A 23,985-nucleotide genomic window follows, 5' to 3' on the forward strand; every position below is an offset into this window, starting at 1 on the left:
CCCATGTTTGATGTCCAAATATGACAAATGATACATCATTGGAAAGCTCTTGTGCTTTACCTTTAGAATCTGCAAAAAAAAATGCAAATTTGCAAAAATTGAATTTTTTATCGCAAAATCCAGTTATTTATGTTTGCACCAAAAAATTTGTCCAAAAAAATGAGAAATTATACATTTTTGAAAAGCCCTTGAACCATGCCATTTCAAATATGCAAAAAATTTAGCAAAATTTTAAATAACCTGATTTTTAATCAAGAAAAACTAAAAATATGCAAATTTCCTGTGACAGGTTGTTTGCAAAAACTGTGCTATTTTTTTCGCAAAACTTGTGCAATTCGTTTCCTTATGTCAAAGTCTTTCCAAAAAGCTAAATTTTGTCAAAATCTGACAGGTGGAAGTGGGTCAAAACAAAGATTTAGTTTGTTACAGGAAAAAGCAGTCATTCACAGTGTTCCTGAGGACTCAGACAGTTAGTATTAAAGCCCAATTTTAGGCCTAAAGGGAGGGCTTTGAGTATGGAGGAAAAGCCAGAAAATTTCAACAACCTCAGGCCAATTCTTTTTGTGCTATGTAAATGCCCCCCCCCCCCAGCAGGAATAGGGTTAAGATTGTTTTAATCTTTAGTTTGTATACAGGAAAAATACTAAAAATCAACCAATTAGAGTACAGAAATCAGAAAAGCCAATCAGAAGCAGGGAAATTTCAAATTTTGCGCGCCATTTAATGAGATAACTCTTATTGGTCGGAATCCAGTAGGAACATTCATACAGGGGAAACACAGCAGATTCAGTAGAACTCAAAACTGTCCACAGTGGATATTCAGATTAAGCGATAGGTATTAATTGGTATCCAAATCTTAAGTTTTTAGCTTTGGTCGCATATGCATTCTTATTTGTATGTGTTTAACAATAAAAACTAGAATTATGACTGCCAACATGTATTTAATATATTGCTTTGTGTGACTATATATAAAGCAGGACAAGAAAGACATACTAAGCTACTACTGCATAAATGGGCCAGGGGTAAATGTACTGCACGTGTCTGGTGCAAACGTAAACAATCTTTGATTTAGTTGCAAACCTTGCACCAATATACGTTCTCACACTTCTGAGCGCATGCTTCCTTGGGAACGGTCTTACAAGATTTTTCTGGAACATTTTCACATTTTTCCTGGGGAACTGTCCTACAGTCCTGATGCGGATAGGATTCACAACGTTCCTTGGAGACGGTGTGACAAGCTTGCCTTGGAACTTTGGAACATTTCTGTTTTGGAACAGTATTACAGGCTTGTCTTGGAACGGTTGAACATTGGTCTCGTGGAACTTTATGACAATGTTCCCTGGGCACCTTGTGACATTCTTGTTTGGGAACATTCTGGCAAACCTGACGGGGAACGGGAACACATTCTTCCCTTGGAACACTTTCACAGTGTTGTTTTGGAACATTGACACAGTGCTGCTTGGGAACGTCAATGCAATGAGGTTTTGGAACAGTGACACAGTGGGGTTTGGGAACTGAAATACATTCCTGGTCTGGAACAGCTTTACATTCCTGTTTTGGAACGGTTTCACAGTGTTCCTTTGGAACATTTACACATTGCTCTCTTACTACTGGCTTGCAATGGTTCCTAGGAACAGGGTGGCATGCCTTTCTTGGAACATTTTTACATTTCTGCTCAGGGACGTTATGGCATTGTTGTCTGGGCACGTTTCTACATTCTTTCCTTGGTACCTTCTTGGGAACAGAGTGACAGTTTTGTCTTGGAACACTTTTGCATTCACGTTCCGTGGTTGGAACACAATGCTGGTGTGGCACACTTCTAAATAGAAGATATTTTTGTGAAATATAATATTTTAATGAAACTAATTAGTATTTGTTCTTTGTTTGAGTTTGTATGTATAAAAAAGCTAAACATGTTTGGTGTTCAATGTCTTTTTTAGGACGTATTTGAAAAGGTCACATTCGACATGTCTTCAATTTGTTCTTGCATCGCTCGTTAAGTTAAGTTTGTTCGTCATTTATTGGTTGATTCAATTATTATCTATTATCGTTTGGTCACTGCGAATTCGTTAATGATCCTTGATTTTAGTTCGTTAAATTTGAATTAAAGGGAGTGACCGGCTATGTATGGTAGTTGAACTGAGTATGCATTGTTGTGGAAAACTTTTATAATTTTTACTTTATTTTTCATTGTCGTTATTTCATAAAATAAAAAAAAACTAATTCTCAAATGTATCCACCCCTAAAGTAAGAGTTTTTGACGTCGAATTTGCGCTCAAACTCAGGATTTACTGATCTTTGAAAAGTTTAATATGTCTCAAATGAATCCGAAAGAAGTTTTCCACAACACTGCATACTCAGTTCAACTACCTTACATAGCCGGCCACTCCCTTTAAGGGTTTCCAACAAATTTTTTTTTTAGAGAAGTAAGGGAAGTGTTGTTCAAAGTCAAAGAAGCAAGGGAAGTGGAGTTCAAAGAAGCAAGGGAAGTGCAGTTCAAAGAAGCAAAGGGAAGAGCAGTTCAAAGAAGCAAGGGAAGTGGAGTTCAAAGAAGCAAGGGAAGTGCAGTTCAAAGAAGCAAAGGGAAGTGCAGTTCAAAGAAGCAAGGGAAGTGCAGTTCAAATAAGCAAAGGGGAGTGCTTTTCAAAGAAGCAAGGGAAGTGCTGTTCAAAGAAGCAAGGGAAATGCAGTTCAAAGAAGCAAAGGGAAGTGCAGTTCAAAGAAGCAAGGGAAGTGCAGTTCAAAGAAGCAAGGGAAGTGCTGTTCAAAGAAGCAAGGGGAAGTGCAGTTCAAGAAAGCAAGGAAAAGTGCTGTTCAAGAAAGAAATGAGAAGTGCTGTTCAAAAAGGCAAAGGGGAGTGCTGTTCAAAGAAGCAAGGGGAGTGCAGTTCAGAGAAGCTATAGAGCATTTAACTACCTACAGGTTATGAAGTCCAATTTCAAACATTCAAAGATTTTAATCTTAGATGTATATCCTTGTTTAAACTTGAATACTTTTCAAGTTTGCTTTTATTGCATTATCTTGATGTTTTCTCTGACCAAAGATATTAACCAAAACGAGTTTTCAAAACGATTAGTAAAATCGCTTTTAAAAAATTGTTTTTAAAAATAGTTTATGTTATTTTCTTTGGCCAGAGACAATAATTTTATATTGTATAAAAGTCAACATATCAAGAATATAAGTTTGCATTAATAAATAACTAACATTCTCATTCGCACTTTAACGTCACCAAAACTCTGAATGTTTGAAAACAAACTTTACAGCAATGTCCATCCCTACCTAGAGGAAAATTATTTATTTAGTCTACTGTCCCTTTTGCCAGATATATTCTGTATGTTTTTTGTACAACTTGTTGTAGCTGCTTACATGTCAGTTTGGTACTTCAAATGAACCTAAGGCCGAATTTAAAGAATTTGAGCCGCGGCTCACTTAAAATTATTTCAATGTTTCAAGATTTAAGCCCGCGCTTAATTGAAACCGGTTTTTTGCGGATTTTATACGCGGCTGAAATTCCTCAAATTCGGCCTCTGGGTGCAGTTCAGAAGATTTAGAATTAGAAACAAACCTGCAAACTGGTTTTGCCACTGGACTACACACTTTTTTGGGAACCTTGGTACATAAGCCTAAAATAATAAATAAAATATAAAAAGAAATTAGATTTGGAATTTGAAAATGACCTCACCAATCCCTCCGAAAACAAAGGTTTATTTTTGTTCTTTTAAAAAAGAAGCACTAAACATTAGTTTTCCTCTGAAATAAAAAAAAACAATAAAAATTTTCTCACAAAATAAACAATTTGCCCATTCCGCTGGAGACATGACATTGTATCAAATAAGTTTAACGAAAATAAGAAAAAAATAGAATAAAAGTTTCAACCTGAGCTGGCATGTCCATATGATCTTCCCTCCCGATCTGAAATAGCAACAAAGTTTTATTTTTTCAAAAATTTTTAAAGCAAATAAAATATACATATTTTTTTAGAGAAAGGATCATCTGGAGAATTGATGTTTGTTATAATCTTTACATTAAATGAGGCAGCATTATAATAAAACCCCTAATTCTGGCATTTCCAAACTGGAGTCTGCTTGTTTTAATGCATGAAGAATTCTGATTAGGGTTCTTACAGTTGTCAAAGATTAAAAAAGATCTTTAAGTTGTTTCTCAGTTGTCAAGTTTTGATTAATAGTGCACCCTGTATCTCTTTTCAACCCATCAAATTTATTTGAAACGCATTTGCCAACAAAAAGTAAAAATGAAATTAAAGTTAAAGGAATAAACTGTTGTCATACAGTTGTAAAAGGTCAAAAAAGATCTTTATGTTGTTTGTAGTTGTAAAGTTTGATTGAATAGGGCACCCAGGTTCCTTTTTCAGCCCATCAAAACTTGTTTGAAAGACATTTGATAAAAAAAAGTAAAAAAAAATAAAAAAGCGAAAGGTCTGAGCTATTGTCCTAAAGTTGTCCATAAAAAAACCCATAAAAATTGACCAAATACTGTGTAGTAAAATAAGTTCAAACCATAATCAGGTGCAGGTTTTGGGTCTGCTTCTCTTTTCCATTGCTTTCTCCATGGATACCCATATCCATATCCAGGACCATATCCTCCGGCTAGATTAGCAGGTCCATGCGCAACTCCATGAGCAGGTCCATGTGCAACACCATGTGAAACTCCATGAGGATGAACTAGTCCCAGCTTGTGGGGACCAGGATAACTATAACATTCAGAAGATCAGGGGGATTGTAAACATTACACAAATGTTACGCTTAAATTATGTACGTAATGTGGTAATAGAGATATAATAATAAATGGCTCTTTATAAGATATTTTTAGAACATTTTCAAACTTTGGGTTTTTCATTTCTTTAAGTATTACCCAGGTTGAACGCCACAAACAGTCTGGTATTCTATCCTGCATTCCGGTGTCTCTACACTAGTACATTCCTTAACAAAAATTTCTTTTGGTAGTGTACATTTAAACATAATAATTCTGCCTACCGCCATAAATAAAGTTTTGTTTTGGTATAAAAACAATTTGGATAACAGCAAACAAATTTTTCTAAAATGATTTGTATCCCATTTATATTCTAACGCTTATTGATAATGCATGTATACATCATTCTTGTTACTTTGCTATACTGTCCAGTGTACACGTAGCACAAAATTCATGTACCTGTGTATACGGTACACAACATTCATGCACATGTGTATACTATGCACTACATTCATGTACCTGTGTATACTGTACGCTACATTCATGTACATGTGTATAGTGTGTATACTGTACACTACATTCATGTACCTGAGCCCAAAACTTAAGACAGGGTATCGTTATGAAAACCAGTTTTAAAACCCGGGTTTCACGAATGGGGTTAGTCAGTTTTGTGGATATCAATATTTTTGTCATGAAATACTATTTTATTTAGTTTCTTAATATTCTCCATTTTGGTCGAATCTCTTTAATCAAAATCTACAAAATGTTAAGACCCCAAAAAGGACACTCGTAAGTTTCGTTCGACGATACTCTTTTAAATTTCGGACTCTGTGTAATGTGCATACTGTACACTACATTCATGTACATGTGTATACTGTACACTATATTCATGTACCTGTGTATACTGTACACTACATTTATGTACTTACTGTACACAACATTCATGTACTTACTGTACACTACATTCATGTACATGTGTATACTGTACACTACATTTATGTACCATGTGTATACTATACACCACATTCATGTACCATGTGTATACTATACACTACATTTATGTACATGTCTATACTATACACTATATTCATGGACCTGTGTATACTGTACACTAAATTTATATGCCTTGTATTGTTCATTACATTATAGTAGCTGCAGTGTATACTGTACACTATATTCATATACCTGTGTATATTGTACACTACAGTCTTGATTTGGTACATCAACGCATTCTTCTTCTTGTACAGTAGAACACTTTTCCTCAGATCTGTACATAATATTTAAAATTTTTTGATCAATAATTTTGATTTGAGGTCGGAATTAATAAATATCGGTACCTAGACGATGACCTACAGTGCTGTTCTAAATAAACCGGAATTAATGTCAATTGATTGAAGACTTAAAAGTAGTATTTCACCTTAGAAATAGTTTCCGGCATTCATGTTGGCAACCCTGATTTTAGAAATAGTTTCCGGCATTCATGTTGGCAACCCTGATTTTAGAAATAGTTTCCGGCATTCATGTTGGCAACCCTGATTTAAGAAATAGTTTCCGGCATTTATGTTGGCAACCCTAATTTTAGAAATAGTTTCCGGCATTCATGTTGGCAACCCTAATTTTAGAAATAGTTTCCGGCATTCATGTTGGCAACCCTAGTTTTAGAAATAGTTTCTGGCATTCATGTTGGCAACCCTAATTTTAGAAATATTTTCATGCAACTATAATCACAAAAAAGCGCTAGTCCTCCCATTTCCAAAATGTAGGCTGCCATTTGTTTGCTTTCAATATTAACAGAGTTAGTAATAATTTAGTTTAGATTTAAATTTATTAAATAAAACTATGAAAAGGTAATTCTGAGCGAAATAATCATGTAACCTCCGGGTATTGTCAAATCACAGAAAAAGGCAGAACACATTTTGAAAATGGCAGGATTATTTTACATACCCTGTATAGTCCCCCACGGCCGAAATCGATTCAACACTTTGTAACCATTCTTATTAACGCCATCCCCCCCCCATTTCCCTTTGATGCAGCCTTAGCCTTCCTTAATCTTCATTAATTTAATCTAAACTGAGGCTCACTCTTTATACTTATAAATGTTGCCTAGACTGTTGTCAGCAAGAACACAATCAAATGTTGAATTACCATGATAATTGAAAAGTGTAGATATCAATAAGAACTGTAGTGTAAGATGTGCATGAGATATATAAAAATACGCTGTCATATTTAGCGGTGTACAAACAAAAGATCGTATATGTATTGCAAATTGCAAGGTAGGATAGAAATATAATGATGATAATTTAGGGTTAAACCATGATAGTGAATCCTCAAATCATCTTTCTTTGTTGTTACACACCAGCTTGATGTTTACAGTGTACATTGTACAATTAGGTCTAGATCTAGGTTTAGGTCTAGGTCTAGGTCTAGATTTATGTCTAGGTCTAGGTCTAGATCTGGGTTTAGGTCTAGGTCCAGGTCTATGTATAGATCTAGGTTTAGGTTTAGGTCTAGGTCTAGGTCCAGGTCTAGGTCTAGGTTTAGGTCTAGGTCTAGGTCTAGGTCTAGGTCTAGGTCTAGGTCTAGGTCTAGGTATAGGTATAGGTATAGGTTTAGGTCTAGGTCTAGGTCCAGGTCTAGGTCTTGGTCTAGGTCTAGGTCTAGGTCTATTATTACATTGTATCGTAGACAACTTTACACTCTTCTTCTGGAACAACATTACACTTCTGAGCATTTTATATCATAAAATTAGATTAAATAATCATTTAAAACATGAATATGAAAAAATTGCTTAATTTTTTCCGAAAAGTAAATTTTTAGAGTTAAAGGGAGTGTTCGCAAAAAATGAAAGGGGGTATTTCGAATTCAATTCAATATCAGCCTATGCCCATATTCAATTTTTTCATACACTCCCTTTACGATTTTATTCTTCTAACCTTTTCCTGTACAATTGTACATTTTTCTTCCTGTAAAACATGGCATTCCTGTGAAGTGGATTTCAGTACTAATACCATTATACAGGAAAACATTACAAAAAATGAGACTTTAATGACGTCATAAAACTATTACAAAGGATGAGACTTTAATGACGACATAAAACTATTACAAAGGATGAGACTTTAATGACGACATAAAACTATTCGATTTTTCTTAGATTCTAACAATCCTGAAATATAAGGCATAAGCTTTTGCCTTCAATAAAGTCTTATACAGATTCTAAAATTAAAGAACGAAAAGTTAGAACTTAAAAGTTAAGTTTCAGCTTAAATGTCACTTAATTTAAGCCTTGATTTTAAGCTACAGCTTAAATATTTAACTCATCGATCCGTATTAAACTTAGTGATATTTAAATGCATGAAAATGATTTAATCAGAGGTTGAATTTAATTATAATATGAGCCGCGGCTCAAATTTGGTTGGTTTCACTAAAAATTGTATTAAATTTTTAAAGATTCAAGCCGGCGCTCAATTTAAACCGGTTTCTGGCGGACTTAAGACGAGGCTCAAATTCATAAAATTCGGACACTGATTTAAGTTTATAAACCTTTTCCCGTAATCTGGAATAAATAAATGCATCGTATATTTAATGCTATGTATATTTTTGCGCAGCAGTTTTGTGAAGAAATTGAAATTGCGAAACAGCGGATGTTGCATAATCTCTGTCAATCGTTAATCTCCGTAATTTTCGTAATCTGTTTTGTAAGTTCTTGAATTGTGCAGGGAAATTTAAATTTCCCTGCACAATTTCTATGTCGCATATTCATGTCGTCTTCCTTCTCAATTGTTTTCTGGTTATCACTGTACGTTTGTTGACTACCGCAGTTCATGTAGTTTATCGTGTGTACTGCATAAAAACATCCTTGTGGAGAAAAAATAATCACACTACAAGCAGCCGTAGTACATTTGAATTTCCGAGCCGGGTCAACCTTTCCGGTCCCAGTTTGTACTGTACCTAGCTCCATGGAAAGGACTAGCCGGTGCAACAAGGTTGATGCGGTCAGACTTTATGCTTTATATAGGTTGAATTTACTTTTACCAAAGGGGCAGATTTGCGTGACACAAGGAAGTCAAACTGCCATTTTAATTAGGAAATACTTACAGTCTGCTTTTGGACGAGTTTACGGAATTTATTCAGTCGTTTTATTTAAATTCTTTGTTTGATCCTTGCCACTGCACACGAGTTTCTTTGTTTGACAATTCAATTAATTTTCATTTTAAATCCTAATTTAGAATAAAAGTCTAAATTAAACAGACATATTTAAAGTGTTTCAGGTCGTCATTGAAGTCTCATTGTTTGTGGGTAACTCTGTATAATATAAAGGGTGGGGTCTTGTCAAGTATAAAGAAGAGGGAATTTATTAGCTATCATCCAAACAGGGATGTCTGTAATCTTTCCATCCAACTATCTATCTTTCTTTCTATCTATCTATATATCTATCTATCTATCTATCTATCTATCTATCTGTATATCTATCTATCTAAATATCTATCTATCTAAATATTTATCTATCTATCTAACTATCTATCTATCTATCAAATATATATATATATATCTATCCCTCCTTCTATCTAACGATTTCAATTCTATAACCTTAAAGGGTCGATCGACATAAACTCAATTAAAGAGTTATATGCACGCAGGTTTTATTCCCCTATCCCAAAATGGTACCCAACCTTGCTCAGAAGAAGGTTAAAAGGGTACCGTTGTGAATCTAGCATTCCCCTCTGTACATAAAAGTTTACTTAAAATAACCTTCACATTGTTCCTGTCTGTGAGAGTATTTATAACAAAAGGAATAAAAATAGATGAACATCATGTTTAAGCCTAAAATCATGAGTATCATGGTTTAAAATTCTTTCAATTTATTCACCCAGCTCTTGTCATGGGCATCGCTTGTAGGTCTGTATTTAAATATTTAAAGTTACAATTTTAAAAGGCTCCAAAAGATTATGTATATCCCATTTCAAACTTGTATGCTGGAAACGTTTATTTTTATTACATTATGCAATATTTTTACACTGACCAAAGATATTCACCAAACACGATTTGTTTCGGTTTGTAATATCTTTTTGGTTAATATATTCGATCAAAGAAAACAATTCGCACAATGTAATTCAGCAAACTTATCGAGAATACAATTTTGCAATGTGTTAAATAACTCACTTTTGTTGAGCACTTTCAACGTAAGAAAAGCGTAAATGCCTCCAACCGTTTCTGAAAACGTTCCTGAAAACGTTCCTGAAGACGTTCACGACATCGAGGCACCCCATTATAGTAGCTATGACTGGGCTAATGTGGTCGTACTGGGGCCAAAAATCATTCAAAATAGTAGGAGGGGGGGGGGGGTATTTTTGATCTTGAAATCACTCCTGTTCGGTGACTGGTGTACAGACAGGAGTGGGGACTGAGTGGCACTTCTGTTCTGGTACTGTTCGGCACTCTTGACGGTTTACAGGCCGGCACTCCTGATTGAGAATTAATTTTTGGATCGTTTTTCACAATAAATATTTTTTTCTAGAGGCTCAATAAAAATCTATGATGATTATATTTTACAATTACGATAATATTCTTTACAGAAGTGGCTCAAGTTATTTTCCAGGGGGGGAAAATATTTAAAATGATAAGCGCGAAGTTGTCATAAATTTGTTATTACCCCGGCACAAATTCCTCCCCCCCCCCCTGGAATTATGGGTGATGTTTATATCAAAACATAGCATGGGTTGGAAGAGGGAGAATGTTTTTTTTTTTTTTAATTTCTTAAAAATCAAATTTTAAGAACAATGTTTGCCTCCATCGAATTGCAAAATAATTCTACTCTGACCAAGGCAAAACATTGATCAAACTTTATGGATATCATCTTTTGTCAAATTAAGAAATGGCATGGTGGTTAACAAAGAAAAATAAGAGTAAATCAATTTCTGGTTTTAATGCGGAGTCAGGAAACCTTAAATATAAGAAAAGAATAAAGAACTTTGTTCTATATACTTATATTATATGTAAAGTTATTAAAATTCAATTTCATACGATCAGGGTTCAAATTTAGCATGGTTTAAAACATTTTGTTTAGATTAAACAAGTTTACAAAGATTTGCTTTCTCACAATATGCCAAATATTAATCCTGAAGGTAATTATAGCAAAAAATGAACAAAGACATAACTTCAGGGGATATTAGTTCCAAAACTAAAACTTGGCCCTTGTCTAACCCTTAGTGTTAGACAAGGGCCAAATCTGCAAAGTTATCTTTTTCAAGAATAATTATCCTTAAATCCAAGACGATTAGAACCATACATTCATAAAAATTGGCAAAAGCTATATATTGTTTATAGATGTCAATTTAAAACTAATAATAAGGTGTGAGAATTAGTTTTTCATGATTCTCGATTTCATTTTCGAATATATCCCTATGTTTTAACAATTACCGGATTTCAGCTCATGTCGCGTTTTTTGGAACATATCCTGGTTTTGAGACAATTACCGGAATTCAGATCAAGTCAATTTTAAAGCATTTACGCCGTAACAAAACAGGATTTTTTGATAAGGTAAAATATAAAAAGTAGGAAATAAAAAGGAACTGTTCTTTTATAATTTAAAAATCATTACAGCATTGAGAAATCAAAATATTAATATCATTTTTCTTACGATAGATTTAAACAAATAGATTAACAATCTATTTGGACTTAACTAGAAATGTGGGAAACTGTTTGTTTAAAATGCTTGAAAATAAATCATCGATATTCTCTAATTTAACAGATAAAATGTGGAAACGCGTAAATTCTAGAGAAATAATTCATAAGATAATTTTTTGTTTTCAGTGATTTATTTTGTAAGCTATGAAAGTGAGTTTTGTTTTGAATTGCAGATTATACTTAAAAACGGGAAAGTGGGTTTTGTCTCGAAACGCGACAATGTTTCAAATTCAAGATGTGTTCGAAAATGGAAAACCTGACATTGTCTTGAAAACGGTTAAGAGATTTAATTTTTAAAAACTCCGATTATAATTTTGATTTTAAAAAAGTTTAAAATTGGGAATTGTTGTCCTCGTCATGTTTAATAAAATGTTGGTTATAGTTTTTACTATCGACTTTTACTCTGGATATGGGCCGGGATCCCAAAAAACCCAGTCTTTTAATCTGTGCCCATTTCTAAATTGTTAGAAATGGGCCAAGTGTTAGTTTTGGAACTAATATCCCCTGCACTAACTGTGGCAATTTGCGAATAAAGGGGCTGAAAGCGTAATGTCGAGTGACCCTCCTGCCATGCAAAGATGGCGATGTCCTATTTACAACAGTACCCTAAACAAGTATGAAATAGGTTTATATATCTTCAAACTGTTAATTTTTATTTGCGGTTTCTACGTGAAATGGAGAAACCATGGGGGATAATTGTTCTCTACCTGTGTGCTCAGTTAGCTTTACAGTACTCTTACAACTGTTTACTAACAATAAACCAATAATGATATAGTATAGGTTAGGCCAGAATCTCCTTATAATAATCAAATATGCAGTAGGCTCTCGATATAGTTCCCGCGGAGCCCAAAATTTAAGACAGGGTATCGTTATGAAAACCAGTTTTAAACCCGGGTTTCACGAATAGGGTTAGGCAGATTTGCTAATATCAATATTTTTGTAATGAAATGTTATTTTTTTCAGTTTGTTTATATTCTCCATTTTTCCAAATCTCTTAAATCAAAATCTACACAAATGTTAAAACCCCAAAAAGCAAACTCGGGAGTTTCGTTCAACGATACTCTTTTAAATTTTGGGCTCTGCCTATACAATTAGTAAAAGATTATCGAGTTCATCATCACTCTATATACTATAACCTGGTTGGGAGAAACGCACAGAAATAAACACTTTACGGGTTAGAAAAACGACGTCATCTTCCACATTTTTGATCAGACTGAGATTTCAAGGGAGTCGTTATAAATTGGGCATCTTTGCGTGAAGGGTCACTAAAAATTACGCAATTACAGTCCTTTTAAGATATTTTTAGGGACACCCTTACCTGTTCAAGATGCGTTGTACACTGTTGTTCCGGTACGTTAGTGCACTGTTGTTCAGTAACAACACTACACTCCTGTTCAGTCACTGTACCGCACTGCTCATCATAAACTACAGAGCATTTGTTTTCTTGAACAACTGAACACTGCTGCTGAGTCACGGTTTTACACTCGTCTTCGTATGCAGTTGAACACTGTTCCTCGTACACAACTGTACACTGCTGTTCAGGAACTGTACTGCACTGCTCTTCATATTCTAAGTATGTTACAAATTATAGAAATTCAATTATTTTTTTTTTTAACAATTAAACCAAAACTGTATTAAAGAAACAAAGCGAATATGTGACTCATGGGGTTGCTCTGGGCCATGGCTGCCAATTGACAAAAAAAAAACATTAATATGTGGCTTAGAAGTAGAAATTAGTATCGTTCTTGAACCAACGAAATATTTTGTACATGAAAAAGGGTGTCGTTCAGAAAAGAAAAGATCGATGGAAGAACGAAATGGATCGTTTAGAGAAATGATCGTTTTTAAAAACGAATAAAAAAACGAACTACTTTAAATCGTTTGAACAATCTTGATCGTTCATTACCGATGTTTTTCGTTTTTTTTCAAAAGATTTTGAAAAAACTTTCGTTGTTTTTTCACTGAACGAACAATTTCTTAATACACTTGTTGAAAAAAAAGTTTTTTTCTTCTGTACTAATGATTTTTTTCGAAAAAAGGTTTGGAAAAAGTATCGTTTTTACTTTTTGTGGCAATTTCATTATTTGAAATTGAATAATTTATGAATTACAAAAATAACTAATTACCAGTTACTACTCTAATAAAGAAATAATTGATAAAGAAAAATCTTTACAAATATTTCACTGCCTTAAAAACATTTCTTTGTCACAAAAACCATTCCTCTATAAAAAAAAAATACATTTACCTGTTGTACAAACATTCTCATGTACGGTTGTACACTCTTGTTCTGGTACAATTCCGCACTTTTCTTTTTGTACAGTTTTACATTGCTGTTGATTATACGTCTTACATTGTTTCCTACTGGTTGTCTCACACCACTAAAATACACACAGTTGATCTAAAGGGACTGTACATGCAGTATCAAGTGACTCTCTATTTCCAGAGTGGCACGTCTGATTCACAACAGTTCTCTTTAAAGCTTTGTATAATCAAGAATGAATAAGATAATGATGGTTTCTAGCGTGGTTTAATAAGTGACTCGCGCACTACTGCTTCAGAAACAATGGAAGAAATTGTCAAATTAAACACATAAGCTACAAAGAAAACCAGAAAACAATGGAATAGAAAAACGACACTATACAAAGACTGAAGTCTATTTTATGTTGTTACAACGCAAAAACTAGTAACTTATTTAATCACTAATTAAGTAAAATGGGTCTGTTTACACTGCACAATTTCACAGTCTTATGCTCCTTGAATTTTTTAAAGCTACCACTTGATTCTAAAACTCGTATTTTTATTTAAGAGTTATCTGGTTATTATTGTAGAAACATTACGATCTCATCCGCGATAATGTTTAAAGGGAGTGACTGGCTGGGTTAGCCAGTCACTCCCTTTAAAGGGTTTCTGGTTTACCTGGGTATTGACAAGTCCACACTCTTGATGGCATTCAGGTTCATTGAAACATCTAAAATAATGAAACTCTTTAGGTACAAAGGTTCTACCTTAATTTCCCAAGGTCCAAACTTGAGTTCCCAAGGTCCAACCTTGAGTTCCCAAGGTCCAACCTTGAGTTCCCACGGTCCTCCTTGAGTTTCAAAGGTCCTACCTTGTGTTCCAAAGGGTCTACCTTGAGTTCCCGCGGTACTAACTTGAGTTTCCATGGTCCTACCTTGAGTTCCAAAGGTCCTACCTTTTGCTCCCATGGTCCTAACTTGAGTTCCTGAGGTACTACCCTTAGCTCCCACGGTACTACCTTGAGTTCCAACGGTCCTACCTTGAGTTCACACGGTCCTACCTTGAGTTCCCACGGTCCTCTTGAGATACTTTTAGGATTTGGCAGTTGTCTTCCACAGTTTGGGGTCCAGTATATGCGGCAGTTAGTTGTCCTGTAATATATTATTCATGATTTTTGTTCTTGTCCCATTCCTAGCCCTAGTCTTAGTCTGCTAGTTCTCGTCCTAGTTCTAGTTCTAGTCCTAGTCCTAGTTCTAGTCCTAGTCCTAGTTCTAGTCCTAGTCCTTGTTCTAGTCCTAGCCCTAGTTCTAGTCCTAGTCCTAGTTCTAGTCCTTGTCCTAGTTCTAGTCCTAGTCCAAGTTCTAGTCCTAGTCCTAGTTCTAGTCCTAGTCCTAGTTCTAGTCCTAGTCCTAGTTCTTGTCCTAGTCCTAGTTCTAGTCCTAGTCTTAGTTCTAGTCCTAGTTTCTATTTCTAGTCCTAGTCCTAGTTCTAGTCCTAGTCCTAGTTCTAGTCCTAGTCCTAGTTCTAGTCCTAGTCCTAGTTCTAGTCCTAGTCCTAGTTCTAAAACATATTTCTTATTTTATACAAAGAAGATCTTTGTAAGCGTGAAATCCTGGGAAAGCTATTGTTCAAATATCATTATTTTGTATTCTATCGCAGGTTTGAAATGTCAAGTAACACATAAATATTCCCGGATTTGCTGATGAGATATATACACTAGAGGCTAGAGCTGGATATGTACACTAGAGCTGGATATATACACTAGAGCTGGATATGTACACTATAGATCTGGATATGTACACTAGAGCTGGATATGTACACTAGAGCTGGGCGTTGTTTAACGCATCGTTGTTAACATTGACAATAAACTAGGGTTAAAAAGGAATTGAGTTTTTGCCACAAACTCAAATTTACCTAATTTAATATTTTAACCATCGTTAACAACGTAAGCGGTAACGAAAATAAAGTACTTTTTAGCAATCATTACTTTAAAAAAGGAACAAAGATTTGGACTGAAACGTGGAACAAACGATTGGGCTGAGGGCCTTCATGTTGAGAAACATGAAGTGAACGGTTTTTAAAATATGTGCCCTGCCCTAATATACTTTAGGCTTTGTTGCAAAACATCAGAGATTTGAATGCCCGGAGCAACGCATCTGTTTAAAGAAGAACAGAGTGACTTTTACTAATGAAAGTCAAACTTAAAAAGAGTCCTTTTAGTATTGCGAAAAGCACTTTTTTTGTTGAACTTGTTTCAGAATTTACAGATTACATAGTAGAAGGTATGAAGCGAAAAACAATCTAAACAAAATACAAAACCGTTCACTTTTCTAATAGTTTCGTTTAATATTTGTTCATCTTTTTACAAATTTTCCAAAAAAGTCAGCAACAAACTAGCATAAAATATCCAATTTAATGATCTTTTAAAGGAACTTAGTTTATGCCAAAAACTCAAATTTTATAATTCCTATATCTTTGAATTAGTTTAACATTGTAAAGGTCTGCGACGTCAAGTTGTAAATATATAGTAAAGTGTACACAGACATATTTCACTATATACGTATATTTTCAATGCTACTGGTGTACAAATGTTTGATTTTGAACAAGTAGAAAGAAATTAATGAATGATCGTCTTCTTACACCATTGTTGTTTTGTTCCCACTGTAGACTGTACTTTTTGTTGCCAAGTTGATATTTAAAATTGCAATTCGACAAATCTTCAAGTATTGCAATACCACAATTAATTTTGATAAATAACCAAAACAATGTAATTATTATAATTGCATAATCAAAATATTTCTATAAAAAGTTGCGTCATCCCGTCATCATGACCTTTAAATGATGGTACTATATAATGATAAATCTATCACAGCTGTATAATTGCATAGCGCACGATGCACCAGTTGCATCTTACTGCACCTCTGCTTAAATGCATCTTCAAGTTGCATTATATCGTTGGCAAAAATTATACAAATTATTCATTCAAATCACATCTTGGGTATAATTACTTTCAAGTTATTTCAGTGTTAACCCTCAGTCTACCAATAAACGATGATGATATCTTTGTTTTTCTTTCTGAAAAATGTATTTTATCAAAAAAAGGAAGACAAAAAGCTAAAATGTGGTATGGAAGGGAAAAATGTTATGGCTTATGGCCGCCTGCCTTCCCCGCTCCAACTATTACTGTATCAAATTCAACCCGGAACTTAGATGATAAAAATGTTGCCAATTTGTGCAAAATATCATAAATTTTGACCAAATTTATTTTTCTAAAGACAATCTGTATCCCCCCCCCCCCCCCCTGCTTTTGATCTAATCTTTATCCCCCGCACCCTAATCTTCAAACTGGACCTTGCCTTTTAATTTAATTTATTTTCTTTTTTTTCGGGACTGTTGACTTATTTTGATCATTTAACATTTGCAACTTTAATCTACATCTAATACATATATGCATTGAATATCTGAGCTTATGAATAGAGTATAAGTGATAAATAAAGGTGTCATAGAGAAAACTGCTTTATTTTATTAAAGTTAATCTGAACTTTTCAGATCTTTATATTACTCACTGACCACTATATAGTAAAACAAAATTTGTTTCGAAAACCTACATTTTAAAGTTTGAAAATATTGAAAATGATCATTGCTTCGGATTCACAATTATACAAACCTGATAATAATATCTTAGTAAGAAGTGATTTTTATCTACTAACAATGATATGGGGGTTTATTGAAAGATAACTAGGTATAACCATAACGATAACATGTAAAAAAAACATCCTCCTTAAATCTATTCTTGTTGCTTTTCTTCAACCTTTTATATTGTATACTGAGTATACCCCGCGTGTTTAAAAAATTGTCAATAACTTCTTATGTTTAAAAGTAGACCCTAACTCACTCCATACTTTAAAAGTACTTGATTCATAAACTAACAAAATTTTATTATCTCCAATTTCCAAATTAGTTTTTCGTTGCAAAAACTTTATCTGCCCCGATTCATGCAAATTTGCATATTTTGCACTGCCCGAGTATGAGAATATTTGCAACAATGTGTGCACTAAAATGTCTAAAAAATTGAAACTACAGCGTGAATGGGAATGGAAGGTCTTGGCTATATGATTTTAATTATATCGTGCAGGGCTAGAAAAATCAAAGATTTTTATTTAAAAGACGGCCAATACCAATCATTTTTAAATATCGTTCTTTGTCAAGCAATCTTGAAATATCACCAATAAAAAAACTCTCCGTTAGGTTTTATAAGGGATGCACCCTTTTTTTTGAGGAAAAATGTACATTTTGACATTGACCTATATATTCAAATATTTGAAATTAAGAATCATAAAATTGAATATCTGCAACCCAGACCTGAAATATTAACATGTAAGGGTCAGAAAATTGACCCTAAAAATATTGAATTCGGCAGATTGTGAAGGGATTACAGCAGTACAGTTTTTGTAAACAAAGATTATCGGATTCCTAGTGCAAGGATGATACAGGGTTACCCACAAAAGATGAGACTTTAGAGACCCAAAGTCATTCTTCAAATGAGAAGTCACATCCTTTGTTGTTTATCCTGTACTCTGTACCCTGTACCCTATACCCTGTACCCTGTACCCATCCCCCCTTCCTTAGGCGTCTACCTTGAATTGTTTTATCAATTTATATCAATTCTTTGTATGCTTTATAACCTTCTTTTGATGCCAATGAAATGAAAATAAACTTTAATATTATGTCTAATAACTCCTCATTTTTGTTTGAGTGTCTACTATCTATATCTTCCCACCAAGATACTTCATATATCCTTTCCTATAACTTTCCTTATCCTTTCCTTTCCTTTTCCTTTTATTTCTATTCCAAAATTTTTTAGAATGGGGGGAAATATTTCCACGACCTCTACTTTTAGAGGTTTTTAAATAAATTCTCCTGAAACACTTTATTTTGTATGTTTTTGTTATATTTCATTAATAAATAATTTTTTACTTTACTTTACTATCCATCCTACCTTAATTGCTACTTCATAACCTTCCTACCTTCCCACTTTAAAAGTCCCCTACTACCTTAACACTTCATATATCCTTCCTACCTTGCAACTTCATATTTCCTTCCTACCTTGGTACTTTATAACCTTTCTACCTTATACCCTTCGTACCTTTATACTTCATATATCCTTCCTACCTTGATACAATATAACTTTTTTACCTTGCCTTACCTTGCCTTTTACCTTTTACCTTTCCTACCTTGCTACTTTACAACCTTCCAACCTTTCTTATTACTTTTAATCTTTTCTATCTTATCACTCTAAATTTAACCTTCTAAACCTACTTTATAAGTTTATAACCTTAAATAATTCCCCATGCCCTCATTAAACTTTAACTTTCATGTTCAAGTACTATAATATCATTTTATATCCCGACAATTACAAGCAAAGACAATCAATAAATGAACCAGAATGTCGTGCAATTTTACAATAAAAAACAACCGTCTCTCTAAATTATTTGTCCGTCCTTGTATATTGCAATATGCCTCTAGCTATAGGTATGCAATGCACTATAGTAGGGGGCAGAGATGGGGATTGCTTTGTTCTCCGTTTTTTAACATTCAAAAATGTTACATTAAAAAGATGTAGACTTTATTGTTCTTCATATATCGCAAAATTGTATTTTCTAAAAGTTTACTTTAATCACAATTAGTCAAAAACATGAACCAAAAATATTTTCTAATCGTGCTGGATAATATCTTTAAGTGAAATGAAAGCAAACTTATCGAACATGCAACTTTCATACGAGATTAAAATTTTTAGATTTAAAAACACCTTGAATGTGTAAATCGGAGTAGCAAACGTGCTTATCCCTAGACTATGGGTGTAGATAGTTAAAAGAATACCGGGTTACGATCTTTAAAGTATATTAGCAGAACGTGAGGTTCGCATCGTGACTTTTTTCATAACTTCTCAGGTAACTCTGGTACATTATCCATACTCTCTACTAACTCTGGTACATTATCCATATTCTCTACTAACTCTGGTACATTATCCATATTCTCTACTAACTCTGGTACATTATCCATATTATCAACTAACTCAGGTACATTATCCATATTCTCTTCTAACTCTGGTACATTTTCCATATTCTCTACTAACTCTGGTACATTATCCATATTCTCTAGTAACTCTGATACATTATCCTTATTCTCTACTAACTCTGGTACATTATCCCAAGGAACATGCATATGCAACATCAATAACTGAGTTCACAAAGAAAGTGTACGGCAATTTCTGGAAGGAGTTTATACAAAATTGGTGCTACTCAAAGCAAATTTTGTTTACATTTCTCCCAAAACTACAGTACACTCATTTGTTAATGTAAACAAAGTTTGTTGGAAAAATAGGCGCCCTCCAAATATGTATGGGCTGACTTTGAAGTGTTGACAGGCCTTTGTTTTGGTTTTGTTGTGACACCACATGTTTAACTCTTTTTTCAACAATTAACTTCAAAATTTTAACATAGCATATTTTTTCAAAAAAAATAATGTCCCATGTTTTCTGGAAGCCTCTGTTCCCCAAACATTCAAACAGGATCCAACTAGAGAATGTCTGCTTGGATTTAAATTAAGTGCAATCATAATTTTAACCCCATTGCCCTTTTTTTTCAACACAAAACAGACATCTTTGTATCTAATTTAACCAATAGGCATTGTCTTCAAGGCTTGCACAATACATGTTTGAATTTAAAGGGACTGTACGTAACTTCAAGTTTGAATTTAAAGGGACTGTACGTAACTTCAAGTTTGAATTTAAAGGGACTGTACGTAACTTCAAGTTTGAATTTAAAGGGACTGTACGCAACTTCAAGTTTGAATTTAAAGGGACTGTTCGTAAATTCAAGTTTGAATTTAAAGGGACTGTACGAAACTTCAAGTTTGAATTTAAAGGGAATGTACGTATCTTCAAGTTTGAATTTAAAGGGACTGTACGTAACTTCAAGTTTGAGTTTAAAGGGAATGTACGCAACTTCAAGTTTGGATTTAAAGGGACTGTACATAACTTCAAGTTTGAATTTAAAGGGACTGTACGTAACTTCAAGTCACTTTCCATTCATAGAGTGTCATGTCCGATTCGTAATGGTGCCCTTTAAACATGTTTTATTTAAGGAACAATAAGGAAAATTTTGTCATTTATAAAATTTATAAAGAAACCAAAATTGAATAAACAAATTTTGCAAAAAAGAAATGTATCTCATTAACCCAGGATTAGACAAAGATTGCACAGTATGAATTCACTTATAATTACTTAGAGTGAAGCCCCCTTTAGACGTAAATATTTTAATGATTGAAGTAATCATGTAGAAAACACCAAGAGTTTGTTCTTCGCTTTTTCAAGAATTTATTTTTGATTGATTCCGATAATTCGTTATGATCACAAACCACAAAAACCACATAGTATGTTCCTTTAATGTCTGGGAATGTGCAAATTTTACAGTAATTACGTATTAACTTATTTGTTCGACTTAATTACAATATGATTACAACTGCCGATTTTCTTTAAAGATTATATTTTATATTTGTCTTGATAGAAGTATCATTCAATCTATAAATATACCTATGAACTATAGGCTGTGTAAACGCCCCGAAGTATCTTATTTGAATGAAAATTGATTAAAAACTTTTTCTTGAAAAAAACTGTAGACGTTGTTTAAAGTGCCCCTCTGTTAATAGAATGGAATATCCGGTAAAATATCATTGTATTTTTAGCAAAGCAATTGATAATTTTAAATAAAGATTAAGTTTTGAACGGTACCGTTGTTGATCCGGACATGCCATGCCCTATATACTTGAAATTATGTCTACTGTAAATTGTCCCTTTAACATTCATATTAGTTCAAGAATTTATTTTAATTTCAACACATTTAGTGACATTTTATAGTTCTTCACAAATGCCATTTTGTATTCTAAATTTTCATCAGAATCGGAATTATTCTGAAAATTCTGTCAAGAACCAGTTAAAAAAAAGATTGAAAATATCAAATACAAATTCCAACTATGTTCAGCTCTTTTCAAGGGATTATTAACCTTTTTCATTAATTTCATTTCAAGGGATTATTAACCTTTTTCATTAATTTCATTTCAAGGGATTATCAATCTTTTTCATTAATTTCATTTCCAGGGATTATCAACCTTTTTCATTAATTTCATTTCAAGGGATTATCAACCTTTTTCATTAATTTCATTTCAAGGGATTATCAATCTTTTTCATTTATTTCATTTCAAGGGATTATCAATCTTTTTCATTAATTTCTTTTCCAGGGATTATCAACCTTTTTCATTAATTTCATTTCAAGGGATTATCAACCTTTTTCATTAATTTCATTTCCAGGGATTGTCAATCTTTTTCATTAATTTCATTTCCAGGGATTATCAATCTTTTTCATTAATTTCATTTCAAGGGATTATCAATCTTTTTCATTAATTTCATTTCCAGGGATTATCAATCTTTTTCATTAATTTCATTTCCAGGGATTATCAACCTTTTTCATTAATTTTATTTCCAGGGATTATTAACCTTTTTCATTAATTTCATTTCAAGGGATTATTAACCTTTTTATTAATTTCATTTCAAGGGATTATTAACCTTTTTTCATTGATTTCATTTCAAAGGATTATTAGCCTTTTGCATCAATTTCATTTCAAGGGATTTAAAAAGCTTATCACTTAGTTTAAACAAGTTTTGTCGGGCTAAAACACCTTGTGTAATAACTTTTCTTAACTACTTTAAACTTGTAATTCAAAACATTTAAAAATTCACGGAATTGAGGCACATTTTAAAAGGAAGAGTCGATAATTTTGATCCCATGACAAGTTTACTGAAAATGTGGCAAACATTTAACTTTCTCTTGCTGTTTAGTTGAATGTTTCTCAAACAAAAAAATAGAAAAAAAAATAGATAAGAAAGGTTAAAGATCCGAATTAATAGAATTCTAATTTAAGACACCCCAAATATATACAAGAGAAGAACTGAAAGGAAACATGGATAAGGTAAAGAGGAAACAGAAATACTGAAAACTAGAAAACATGTAGAAAAGTGCGATACAAAATATAAAATAATAACAAATATAAATGAGAAAATGGAAAATTGAAATATTGTCTACAGATTATTTACGTACGTAGTATTCATCATTTATATTATTATATAGCAATATCGATTATTATTAATCTGAGGAGCATTATCTATTATTATTACCCTAAGGAGCATTATCGATTATTAATATCCGAGGAACATTATCGATTATTATAATTACCCTAAGGTGCATTATCTAATATTATTACCCTGATGAGCATCATGAAAGTTAACTCTAAGGCTGCCAGTCTGCGACTGACAATCTTAATTCACTCCCGTTTCCATCAAATACTTACACCTCACTTTGGTCGGTTTAGCTCTCCATGCTAAACCATTCTAAACTATTCTAAACTATTCTCAACTATTCTCAACTATTCTAAACTATTCTGAACTATGCTAAACTATTCTAAACTATTCTAAACTATTCTAAACTATTAACTTTTCTGAAATATTATAAACTATTCTAAGCTATACTAAACTATTCTAAATTATTCTAAGCTATACTAAACTATTAGAAACCATTCTAAACTATTCTATTATTCTACACTTTTCTAGACTATTCTACACTTTTCTAGACTATTCTAAACTATTGTAAGCTATACTAAACTATTCTAAAATATTCTAAGCTATACTAAACTATTATTAACCATTCTGAACTATTCTAAATTATTCTAAGCTATACTAAACCATTCTAAACTATACTAAGCTATTCTAAACTGTTCTAAACTATTCTAAACTATTCTAACCCATTCTGAACAATTCTAAACTATTATAAACTATGCTTAACTATTCTAAACTATTCTAAACTATACTAATTTATTCGAAACTGTTCTAAACTATTCTAAACTATTCTAAACTATTCTAAACTATTCTAAACTATTCTAAACTATTCTAAACTATTCTAAACTATACTAAACTATTCTAAACAATTCTAAACTATTTCAAATTTGTCCATTTTAATATAAAACTGCAATAAATCCTCAAAAGTTTAGGAGTTTATAAAATAGACTTTTTAATATTAATTATTTACTACAGTGAAACCCTTAATAACGAATACATCGGAAGAATTTATCAAATGGTGTCTTGACAATTTTTCAATCAGTTTTATACTATATTACGTAAATATCAGTATTTGCATAAATAAATAAATAGCCATGTATATGCGGGAACAGTTTTAAAGAGTTCCATATAATCATTTAATTAAAATGCTAAATATCTGCAACATTCCATTATCAGAAAGTGAA

At 32.9% G+C, this 23,985-nt stretch overlaps 2 protein-coding genes across 2 annotated transcripts; both read right to left on the bottom strand.

Annotated features, from left to right (window-relative positions):
• Positions 1-1,068: 1,068 nt before the first annotated feature.
• LOC111704843 (small proline-rich protein 3) lies at positions 1,069-6,148 on the bottom strand. Its single transcript, XM_023477203.1, has 5 exons — positions 6,128-6,148; positions 4,873-4,940; positions 4,518-4,711; positions 3,566-3,623; positions 1,069-1,819 (listed from the first exon to the last, which is right to left on the bottom strand). The coding sequence occupies exons 1-5, from the start codon at positions 6,146-6,148 to the stop codon at positions 1,069-1,071; spliced, it is 1,092 nt and encodes a 363-aa protein (XP_023332971.1).
• A 1,449-nt stretch (positions 6,149-7,597) lies between these two features.
• Positions 7,598-19,857, bottom strand: LOC111704844 (axoneme-associated protein mst101(2)). Its single transcript, XM_023477204.1, has 7 exons — positions 19,608-19,857; positions 14,693-14,783; positions 14,311-14,362; positions 13,640-13,772; positions 12,713-12,963; positions 10,077-10,172; positions 7,598-7,691 (listed from the first exon to the last, which is right to left on the bottom strand). The coding sequence occupies exons 1-7, from the start codon at positions 19,855-19,857 to the stop codon at positions 7,623-7,625; spliced, it is 942 nt and encodes a 313-aa protein (XP_023332972.1). The 3' UTR covers positions 7,598-7,622.
• Positions 19,858-23,985: the final 4,128 nt, after the last annotated feature.

The sequence above is a fragment of the Eurytemora carolleeae genome, unplaced genomic scaffold, assembly GCF_000591075.1.
Source record: "Eurytemora carolleeae unplaced genomic scaffold, Eaff_2.0 scaffold626, whole genome shotgun sequence".
NCBI lineage: Eukaryota > Metazoa > Arthropoda > Copepoda > Calanoida > Temoridae > Eurytemora > Eurytemora carolleeae.

Excerpts from the sequence above, each read along its gene's own strand:
- LOC111704843 (XM_023477203.1), bottom strand. The coding sequence starts at position 6,148 with ATGCCGGAAACTATTTCTAAG. Across the intron at positions 4,941-6,127 it reads TGCCGGAAACTATTTCTAAG|GAATGTACTAGTGTAGAGAC; the intron begins GTGAAATACTAC and ends ATTTTTGTTAAG. Across the intron at positions 3,624-4,517 it reads AAAACCTGCACCTGATTATG|GCTTATGTACCAAGGTTCCC; the intron begins GTTTGAACTTAT and ends TTATTATTTTAG.
- LOC111704844 (XM_023477204.1), bottom strand. The coding sequence starts at position 19,857 with ATGCATGTTCCTTGGGATAATGTACCAGAGTTAGTAGAGAATAAGGAT. Across the intron at positions 10,173-12,712 it reads GTACAACGCATCTTGAACAG|GAGTGCCGGCCTGTAAACCG; the intron begins GTAAGGGTGTCC and ends ATTCTCAATCAG. Across the intron at positions 7,692-10,076 it reads GTACACCAGTCACCGAACAG|GAATGCCATGTTTTACAGGA; the intron begins GAGTGATTTCAA and ends TCCACTTCACAG.